This window comes from Glandiceps talaboti, chromosome 18, assembly GCF_964340395.1.
Source record: "Glandiceps talaboti chromosome 18, keGlaTala1.1, whole genome shotgun sequence".
Classification (NCBI taxonomy): domain Eukaryota; kingdom Metazoa; phylum Hemichordata; class Enteropneusta; family Spengelidae; genus Glandiceps; species Glandiceps talaboti.
The window spans coordinates 19,817,586-19,829,107 of record NC_135566.1 but is presented as its reverse complement, the minus strand read 5'-3'; the positions used below and the strand labels follow the sequence as shown (position 1 = coordinate 19,829,107).

Sequence of the window (11,522 nt, the reverse complement as noted above, 5' to 3'; positions counted from 1 at the left end):
AACGAGATGTCGAGAGTAAAATAGGTAACACAAGATCAGATTCATGTAGGTGAAATTGGATCAATCTTTGAATAAATGTTATTATTTACTCCCTTGGTCATAAGGACCGATAAGTTGTTGTAATTCTGAAAAACTGTCAGTCCGAACGGAAATCTGTTGGTCTCGGGCCGAAGGACCGGTGTTAATTTCGCACGCTGATCACGGGCGATCTACGCCCTTATTTGACACTCCGAAGCGGGCTGTAACCTGTATAATTTGTAAATCTAAATATAATTAATTTAGATTTTCATCAACAATATGAATAATAATGACGACATGAATATGGCGTTTTAAGACATTTAGATTTATTTACACAAATTTTGGAACGGTATCATGATTTACACCAGGCTCAGGGCCAAGAGATGGCAAAATATCACAAAGTGACTTTGCTATGGACACTCGTCAATGTTTTTTTTATTGCTAATGATACACTTCCGTATTGTGAAATACAATGTACACATATGTTGTGACGTAAAAGGCACATGTATTTGCCAAATTATGAATAATTTCATCATTTTCAATAATTACAATAATAGAATTGATCTTTACGATCATCACAATTAAAATTCACTCTATTTACAGAAATGACGTCATCACACTGTCTTTCTACAATTTTACCAATTGATATATGTAATTTCAATAAAGTGTTTACAATTTACACTCAGTATTACAGTGAATCAACAAATTTAGATGAAATATTTTGATATCATTTATGAACAACTTTTAACACACGCTGTCAATTCTTGAAAGTGAAGCACATTGTACTCCAAACTGTGCTCGTGAATGCAAAGTTCGTGCTGTGGTCACAATCATGAAAAATTCAACCTAAAGACAAAGGTACAGTAGAACTGTTAATCAAAAACGCTAGAGGGCGGTCGTCATGCATCGCCGCCATTTTGATGTTGTTGTGGATTTTTTTTTGTACACAGCAATTCGCTTTTTACAATACAATTAACTTATACTGTATCCAACATTATAACACATAACTACAAAATACCGGAATTTGGTAATTTATTCACAAAATTCTCTTCGTGATCATGGAGGATAGTTACGGTAGATTATTACCGTCTATAAAGTGATAAAAAGTGCAAGAATATTCTCTCTCAGGTGCATGTATTCAAAGACACATATGTATAAGCTTACAACATACTGAAAATTATCTTCTTTCTAAAAACGCCAAGATCTACTTGAATGACAAAATCTAGTTTATTCAAAGACTGTGACAACATTTATAACAATTTTACAATTGGTCCAAAGACCGTCAATTTTACAGATACCTGGGAACAGGGTCATAACATGCATTATCGTTAAAATGTGAACTATTACTACCAACCTAGTTCTTCAGGTAAGGCCGTTCAAGTCGTTGCACCAGATTCCATTTCAAAGGAAGATGGAGTATCCTCAGGCCACTGCTACAAACTCATGCTAACATTTTTTTGGAGCAAAGTGAAATATTCTATACGCCTTTGGCATAATCTCAATGGATATGACATTTAGTATTTAGGCCTTATCAGAAAACGAGGTATTTGACCTCGAACAGTGGTTTGTTTGGAAGATAGACAGGTAGAAAAAAGACAGGTTCCTTTTAGGTTCTGTAGAGAATTTGGAGACTATTACAGTTTCATTCATTGTGACATGTATTTACGTATAGGTTATTAAAACTTGAACATAATTTGGATATTTTAAAATCTGACAATATTGCCTCTTCTATGCTACAACGTGTGTCAACATTGCTGCTTCCACTATAAACGCCATTTCCGGTTTGATCATGCAAGTCTCTAACCATGTCGGGTTATCTGACTGAAGACTGCACGAGTGCATAATTTTGACCAATCTCGAAGCTTACATATTTATACGTCACTTCCGTTAGTCACACACCTACACGTTAGCTCTATGTTTCCTGAAATAATTTGTTGTGGCGGTCGGTATTTGGAAATGTTGTTCTAAGTTAGACACAATGAAATGACACGAGCTCAAAGTTGGAAAAATACGTCTTTATCGGAAATGCATTGCCAGTTTAATTCAACTGAGCGTTTCATCACAGCTGCCAAAAGGGAGTGAGTGACAGACATGTTTCAGTCTCTGTGACACAATGTCTTCTGACCTGACCTACAACTTTTCTTCAATTTCCACCTGGTTATCACTTTTTCCAGAACACTAAGTCATCCAAATAAATATCAATATCCAATCCATTCTGCAGATTCTGTCAACTACACTTTATATGTTACTTCAAACTACTCTTTCTTATATGTGGTTTCTCACTGTTACTTCTTCCTTGTGTGCTTTCACGGTCTCGTTTAACGCGGCAACTGTTGACCACGTGACGACATGAATGTGATTACAAGTAACTGTTCATAGCATACTGCTCACGACCACGCCATGGAGCATCAGTCTCGGGTCTTAAGGATGTCATCACTCGCTGTTGAAATACAAAAAAAAGAGTAAATTACAGGTTTAGGAGGTTTTTTGTCTTGTAATATAATTTACTATTTCAATTAATATTGAAAGTGGTGATGCAGAAACAGCATAACACATGTATATATATATATATATATATATATATATATATATATATATATATATATATATATATATATATATATATATATATATATATGAACATAAACTATATATAAACTGTCTATGCTGGAGTATATATATCTATGTAGAGTGGTATAGATAACACAGTATCGAGCAAGATACACAGGTTATCGTTAGTCGTCAGATGATCGCAACAGAGTGAAACTGATACTGATATATATATATATATATATATATATATATATATATATATATATATATATATATATATATATATATATATATATATATATATATTACACGAAGACGTGGCCTTTGGTGCAAAAAAGGGTAACTAAGAACTCTATTTTCATTCAGTCTCAAAGACTGGCAGATTTTGAGTAAAGAGCGCCTTCTATTGGTCACGGTGTGTTCAAAATTTACGAACTAGTTGCACTATGCTCCTGTTCATTGAAGCTGAACTCCTCAATCGTAACAGAACCGTCACGAGCCTGTCACCACGCTATTCAAACTTCCGTACATAGCCAGCAGTAGATGGCATTTAGTCAAGAAAACATAGTCTCTTGCACTCAAAATAACAGTTTCTCCTTTGATACAAGCTACTTTCTGACTTACTTCTGTTTTTATAATATATCTGCAAGAAAATATAACAGAACCACGCATACAGAGTATTCGGGAAGACTCTGTTTTGATGGACAGTTTCATGCAAAATGTTACAAGTTCGTAAGCTTGTTATGGTGAAATACGGTTCGGTTTCCATTCACCTACTCATTGTGAGATCTTAGTAAACAGGAAAGTATTCCTTAAAAGAGAACTATGCCTACGTCAGACATATAAATCTCACCTCTTTGAACGTTCCAGGGGTGATGATGATTCTATAGACAGCATAAATAGGAATGAGAATGATAGAGGAAAGTGCCATCAGCCAGCCAATGCCAATTGACCAGGTAGGATAGATGTATCCTTGGAATTCCAACGGTCTCCAGGTGATGATAGTCATAATGATTATGAACTAAACGAAGATGAAGATGAAGAACAATTGAGACGGTAATTTGTCACGTCATCATCAAATTGTCACACGTGTAGTAACAATAACACGGAAATGTTGTTCATCTTTTCTTGTGACCTTTACTGGTATAAAGGTTAAGACATTTGTATTTCTGTAGACTTTCGTTTTGGATTAAGGTTAAGAATCAAACAGCAAAAATACAAAGAACTATAAAGAATACTGTATGATCACCCACTCATCACTCGCTAGCCCACTCACTCACTCACTCACTCACTCACTCACTCACTCACTCACTCACTCACTCACTCACTCACTCACTCATCCACCCACCCACTTACCCACCCACCCATACATACATACATACATACATACATACATACATACATACATACATACATACATACATACATACATACATACATACATACATACATACATACAGACGGACGGACGGACATGAAGAAAGGAAATTTGAATTGTATGTGGCTATCGTTTCTTACCAGGAGGAAAATTGGGCTGATAAACCGCCAGCATATCGTCCAGAAAATACCAGGTTTGAATCCCAACATGAGTTTGATTTCTTCAGCAAATCTGTCAGCGCCGTAGAACCAGGAAATGACGACAGCTTCTAAGAAGACGATGACGAGGAGGGATACACCACTACCCATTTCTGTTAGTAAATGGATAATCCACTGTCCACCCTAATAAACACAGTCAAATATAATTTATATCATAGATGTCGTGAGAAAAAAACCCGTTATTTCTCGTCAAATATGATGACATGATAATTCCTACTCACGGGTGTAAACTTGTATCAAAACTTGTTTTCGAATTTTGAAAAAAAAAACCCGGCAATACAGTGTATATTGGGAAATGTGCGTATACGAAGTACTAAGATATGCATTTATTTAATACCACGTAAAAATAAAATAGTTGACGTATAATAAACAACTAGTCTGGACTAAGGTGCAAGGTGGACTGCCGTGAATTCGAACTAGCTATCAATGTCTTTTAATTCAGTTTGATGGTCAGACGAATTTCCGATTAGGTTATATTTTAATATTGTTGACTGCAAGAAAGAATGGTTTAGATAATAACACATGCCAGCGAGGGCAATATCACAATTTAGTGCCTGCACAAGGGTTGGCACTCTTTACCAAATTTTTGATGATGCCCGAGCCGAAGGCGAGGATATTATCAAAAATGTTGGTAAAGAGTGCCAGCTCGAGGCAGACACTAATTACGATATTGCCCGAGCGCATGTTATCAATTTTATCACACCGTACACTCATTGGTCCAGTCATTCAAAAAGCTACTCTTCATTCGTCATCATTCGTCATCGATTGAAGAAAAGTTTCTCTTTGATGACGCATTTCAAAATTGTACTTGCATATAAACATCTAATATGGACATGGCCGATATTATTTGTAGGAGATCGAGTGTCCCCACGGCTAATCTGAAATTATATTTATTAAAATTTCTGCAAGAAATAAACTGTTGTGTCTCCATGTAGTTAATTTGTCACCTCGAACGCGCAACAATGGAAAACATGCGCATAAGAGAAGCGCAACAGTCGAAACAACTTCAGCGGGCAATAGTGCCGGGCATTAGTCTTTGCACGCGCGGGCAATATCACCGCGCGGGCAATAGTCTATTTAAAGAAGATCATGTGATTCGATTCTGACCAATGACAGCTTGTGTAAGAATGTCGCGGTGTAATAAACATAGATAACATTAATAAAAAAAATAAAAAGTTCATCTGTTAAACTTTCAATCAGCGTATTCCACTAACCAGGTATACACAATGTCAAGATTCGATTTCTGGAACACTTTCAGTTAGATACTACTGTGGGTTTTTTTTATATTATCAACTAGCTGTACTTACGAATGTTGTTGTGGACAGTGCTCCAAGGTAACAACAGCATATGAGAACACCAACGAATATCTCACGATTCTTTCCGATTGTCTTTGGAAATTCGTCACAAAATGCTGTGATTATTGCTTCTAATCCACCAAACTTTAGACAAATCAAAAAGAAAATTATAAGAAATTTGTTAATTGTATGGTTTAGAGAGATTGAATACAATGATAAGATATGACTTAAGATATGATATGATATGATATGATACATGATATATGATATGTTATATGACATGATATGATATAATATAGTATATGATATATGATATATGATATGATATGATATGATATATGATATGATATGATATGATATGATATGATATATGATATGATATATGATATTATATATGACATGACATGATATGATGTAGTGAAACATTGCCATGTCTTGTCCAATGAGATGACGTGTAACGTGAATATCATGACGTTTAACGTCCTACACCAGAAGTGATATTTTGCGTTAAACGTCATAAAGTATGATTGATCTGGGTATAGGTATATGATAATAAATACAATAGCTATATTTGTTTCGATAATAAATGATACTCTTTTATGAAATAATACATTTATAGTTTGTGTCTACATGAAGTCAAATAATTATTATGCAACGAAAAATACCAAAATAAATGGATTTTTTTTTGCAAATTTGAAAGAAATATTTTTTTTAACGTATCACAGTTTAGGTTAGTGTGTAAGAGTATGTATGTGGTGTGTGTATGTGTGTTGGGGTGGGGATGTCTGTGTGTGTGTCTGTGACTCAGGTAATGGTTCTTTTAATATATTTGTTTTACTACCCTTTTCGGATGCAAATTGAAGCACTGCTTATATAGAAACGTTGTGAAGCGTCGATGCCTCATCGTTATTGCGTAGTATGCCATTACTGTCAAACGAGTACAAGTATTCAGACGCAAGTCACCTTGTAATGTCTTTTTCTAAGAAACATATACTTTCACTAAATCCAGCCCTCCACTTTGCCAAAGAAAAAAAACGGAATCACGGCGCTCATGATAAGAACTGAGTTTGACGTAATGACGTGTACACACTTCCGGTATTGCTCCATCGAATGCAACAGGTCGTCTCAGATCAGACGTTGCCATGGTTACCTCATCAACGTTAACCACCACCAACTGTGATTGAATAGTTCTTTATTTTGTGCTCTTTCTCTTGGTTTTCCACATTTATGAATATTTATGGTGTATTTAATAGCAACGTTTCCTTCATGTTTCCTTATGGTTGGCAAACTCCCAATAGGCTCTATCGATTTATACACTACGTATGGCCCTACAGTCCAATTTCATTAGCTGTTGTAAAAAGCGGTCTTACAAGGTACAAACTAAGGATACCACGTGACTGGATACTTAATGGAAAAGTTTCCTCTTTGGAACAATCCCCTATTAAGTAATTTGAATTACAAAATTAGACGGTTAAGATTTTTTCCCTATTTCCCTGTCGGTTCTGTACTATTTGATAATGTTTAGAATTTACTTTGGTCGTTTGGCTGTATTTATGAGATGGACGTATTAAGTGTTTGTTGGTTTTGTGGCTAGTCTATTGTACTCATTACTCTTATCTTGTTAATGAAGCCGTCGACAACCTATATCAGGGTCATAAATTTGAGATTGAGCAGGTGGAACATGGACTAGATTTAAAAAAATGTGACGTAAAAGTGGTGATTTTGGCTATCGTTTATCCCGAGTAGATGCAGAGTGAGGGTAGTGATGATGATGATGATGATGATGATGATGATGATGATGATGATGATGATGATGATGATGATGATGATGATGATGTCAGTTTCAAATTTTGGTTTACAAAAGAAAGTGTCGTAAAATAAGATACTATTCCCAAATAATTTTCGTCCAGCCAAGGAAAATACGAGTGGCAACCCTTAAATTTATTTTCCGGCTGAATAAAGAGTAACATTGGGGAGTAACCATCGCTAGTACTATACAAATAAATCGGGGAAAGTAATGGCAATTTTGAGCATTTTGACTCATATTTCGGACACAGTCGCACATTGTCGTGACGTAGAACGACCAAAGTATTTATTCCACATTTTTTTGTTGAACCTGGCTCGTGCATGGTGTAATGAAAAGTGGGAACCAATGATTTATCTGCCTTTAATTTTAAAGGAAAGTTTTATCACGTAGAAATAAATGTGCTTCTTTCGGCTTACCGTGCTGTCCAAACCCAGAGTACTTACCGTGCTGTCCGGACCCTGAGTACTTACCGTGCTGTCCAGACCCAGAGTACTTACCGTGCTTTCTAGACCCATAGTACTTACCGTGCTGTCCAAACCAAGAGTACTTACCGTGCTGTCCAGACCCAGAGTACTTACCGTGCTGTCCAGACCCAGAGTACTTACCGTGCTGTCCAGACCAAGAGTACTTACCGTGCTTTCTAGACCCATAGTACTTACAGTGCTGTCCAGACCCAGAGTACTTACCGTGCTGTCCAGACCCAGAGTACTTACCGTGCTGTCCAGACCCAGAGTACTTACCGTGCTGTCCAGACCCAGAGTACTTACCGTGCTGTCCAGACCCAGAGTACTTACCGTGCTGTCCAGACCCAGAGTACTTACCGTGCTGTCCAAACCAAGAGTACTTACCGTGCTTTCTAGACCCATAGTACTTACCGTGCTGTCCAGACCAAGAGTAATCAACATAAAAAAGAAAATTATAGCCCAAAATGTAGATCCCGGCATCTGCGCAATAGCTTCTGGGTAAACGACGAACACAAGCCCGGGACCTGGTTGAAAATATAGAATGGTGACACTTTAGAGGAAAATGATATATGATTTCCTTTCAACTTTGAACTTTAAACTTTGAACTTATATTACTAGAATCACACTGATTCCATCTCTCTCAATTTCAAATCAAGTACACTGATGTCATTCGTTGGTGTAAAAATCTATCCCCGATCTTGAACAGCTCAGTTAAATTTGTTCATTTATGTTTCATGATGTCGGTATACATTCACGATGCCCCCCCCCCCCCTCAACAATATGGCGTCTTCCGAATTAAGATGACTAAAATAGCTAAAGTTTATTAATTTGCCAACAACTACACACAAGTATCATAACACTAAGCTTGCATCTGAAGAAGTCGCATGTTTTCATGGCCTTAGATTACGCATGCTGCAAAGACTGAAAAATGATACATGGTGACTTCTTACCGTCTGTCGCCACCTCGGACACATCGGCATTTTGTTTGTGGGCCATAAATCCAAGGACAGAAAATATAACAAAGCCAGACATAAAACTTGTCAGACAATTAATACTACTGGTGACTAAGGCATCTCTGAAAAAGAAAACAGAAACGTATAGTCAACAGGGACCTAGTTTTCAGTCAACATTTCAGTGAATAAGAAGTATTTTAAGACTACTAGGAGTCCGTCCGTCAGTTGTTATAAATGATCTTAAGCTTGTTAATCTATCTGTCTGTCTGTCTGTCTGTCTGTCTGTCTGTCTGTCTGTCTGTCTGTCTGTCTGTCTGTTTATTGGTTGGTCGATCTGTACATGTACACAGGTTGTTAATTCACGTAGAAAGTTAAATGTATGAAGCTAGGCTGATGGGCTAGACCTATAGAAGAAAGCCCCTTCGCTCCAAAGTGAGAATGCATGTATACATAATTTGCCATCAACATAGATGGATGTGCAGTGAGAATGGACATATAGTCATTTGACAGGTTCTTATAGAAAGCATGTTGATGTTGCAAAATTATGATAGGCAATGAAAGAAGACAAGGAAATACATACCTGTAGCAATTGTTATTGAATTTATTATAGCTGGCTAGGGCTAGAATTACACCAAACCCTGGACCAAGAGAGAAGAAGATCTGTACCGCAGCATCTATCCACACCTGTAGTCATGGCAACATGAAAAGGCAAACATAGGAGTTAAAGCCAGGTATTAAGACCGTCATATTTACAAACGTTTTAGTCGTTCTTAGTTATTTTTGATATGATCTCTATGGCCTGGAAGTAACATTCAATTCATGGTGCTACCATCTTGAATTTTGATGACACGGCAAACCGATTGCAATGTATGGCTGATCCTAATTAAACGGCTAATCCTGATTGGTGGTAATCAACAAACATATTGTTCTACACAGTGATTCGTTACATGGGCCTCTATTTCAAAAGATTACCATATTCATCTGTCGTGTATGTGAAGCCATAACTTCTCCCAAAGTTGCAGGTTAAAAATGAACCTTTCGGATTTTGCAATACATTATAGGATTTGGCCATCATAAAAACGAAATATACACAAATCTCTAGACAGGATTAAAACGAAATTTTGATAATTCAATATCAAAGTTGGGAAACTATATATGATTTGAAGTTTGTTCAGTTTTAGTTCACAAAGATACTAGATTTGAATACAGGTTAGAAAACTGAGAGGATGACTAGGAATCGATGACAGTGACGGCCTAATTATTTGTCGTCTCCACACAGTAATGTATGTCGCCCGGTCTATTAGTTTGACACATCGCCTTTTAAAGTAGTAATGCTTCTAATGAGCAAGTAAGTATATAGTCCCATTTTCGATCAGAACCGAACGAATACCAAAGAGCATATGTCTGGTTAACCATTCTTTTTGCTTTTGTAGAGCTATCCATTTATCAATTCTTACTTTTAGCAATGATAATATTATTAAATTGATACAAATACGATCTCAAAGTGGCCATATGGATGAGGACTGGGCATTTATTTCGGATTCTTAATTTATAAACATTATTATCATCGCTTCGTACTTGGGAAATCAATGTGAAACAAGATATGCCAAGGCCTTGTTTGTAACTCAATAAATTGCAATGTGTAACATCTTTGTTATTGCACGTTCAACAACAAACTTTTCAAATATTGTTTTTAGCGTTAACGTTTTGCAATATATTAAGAGTAACAAACACAGACTGGTCAATGATATTTCACATTGATTTTTTCAAATAGGAAGCCATGATAAAATTGTTTTATAAATTAAAAATCCAAACTAAATACCCAATTCTCGACTATCCATATGATCACTTTAAAGGAAAATTGTACAGAACCCCCTCCCTCACCCGACAGAAAGGGATAAAACATGTGCTGCGTACATTTTCAGTGACTGGGGAAGTTGGCTAGATTTTAACAAATTCACGCTCCCCACCCCCAACAGGCACACAAGCACACATAAACGCCTTCTAAAAATGATTGCATGCTTTTAAACAACAAGAACTGCTTACCGCTGTGTCCAGTAGCGGCTCCCATCTAGGAGTTATGTAGTAGAGAATGCCTTCAGTTGATCCAGGAAGCGTTGCTCCACGGACCAGTAAGATACTTAATATCATGTATGGCGCTGTTGCCGTTACCCATACAACCTACAAAAGAAAACATATCTGTGTGAACACCATCGATAATTGCTGTTATACTACATTAATTGTAGAAAGTGATAACATCATCATTTCTTTATATTCTCATTAGTATGCCTACCCCACAAACTCAAAAGGGGAAGCCAACTTAAAGTGGCACAAGACTCATGTGAAAATACTGACATAAAGTCTCAACTAAACTATTCAAATCTAATGTTAATGTCGATGCAAGTCTTCACTGATCAACATTACAATTGTCTTATGACATAGTTGTTGATTGCATAGTAAGGATTTCTGCGACATTTTTAAAATGAAACATTACGCCATCAGGTCATGTATAAGTTATAATTTTCATACCAGGTTTGACTTCTGTCAGTTGCTAGTGATGGTTAAGTATGTTTCAGTATCCAGCACAATTTGACCTCCCCCCCAAACCCCCCCCCCCATCAAACCCCACAAACAAAACAAAACAAAACAAGACAAACAAACAAACAAACAAACAAAAAACAACAACAACAGCAACAACAACAACAACAACAACAACAACAACAACAACAAAACAACAGAAACTCATCAGTGGCAATTCTTCGTTTCTATAAATGCCCATAAACTGGTTCCAACATGAATTATGTGATTTGTAGCTCAGTTCAATTTGTAACCCAAT

The 11,522-nt window shown here is 36.5% G+C and overlaps 1 protein-coding gene across 1 annotated transcript in view; it reads right to left on the bottom strand.

Annotated features, from left to right (window-relative positions):
- Positions 1-328: 328 nt before the first annotated feature.
- LOC144449627 (sodium-dependent serotonin transporter-like) overlaps positions 329-11,522 on the bottom strand; it is a 36,303-nt gene continuing 25,109 nt past the window's right edge. The window contains exons 6-13 of the mRNA XM_078140201.1: positions 10,733-10,867; positions 9,267-9,370; positions 8,684-8,808; positions 8,145-8,257; positions 5,475-5,606; positions 4,090-4,290; positions 3,425-3,592; positions 329-2,458 (exon numbers count right to left, since the gene is read on the bottom strand). Of these exons, the coding sequence (XP_077996327.1) occupies positions 2,378-2,458; positions 3,425-3,592; positions 4,090-4,290; positions 5,475-5,606; positions 8,145-8,257; positions 8,684-8,808; positions 9,267-9,370; positions 10,733-10,867 (1,059 nt within the window). The 3' untranslated portion in view covers positions 329-2,377. The remainder of the gene's footprint in view (positions 2,459-3,424; positions 3,593-4,089; positions 4,291-5,474; positions 5,607-8,144; positions 8,258-8,683; positions 8,809-9,266; positions 9,371-10,732; positions 10,868-11,522) is intronic.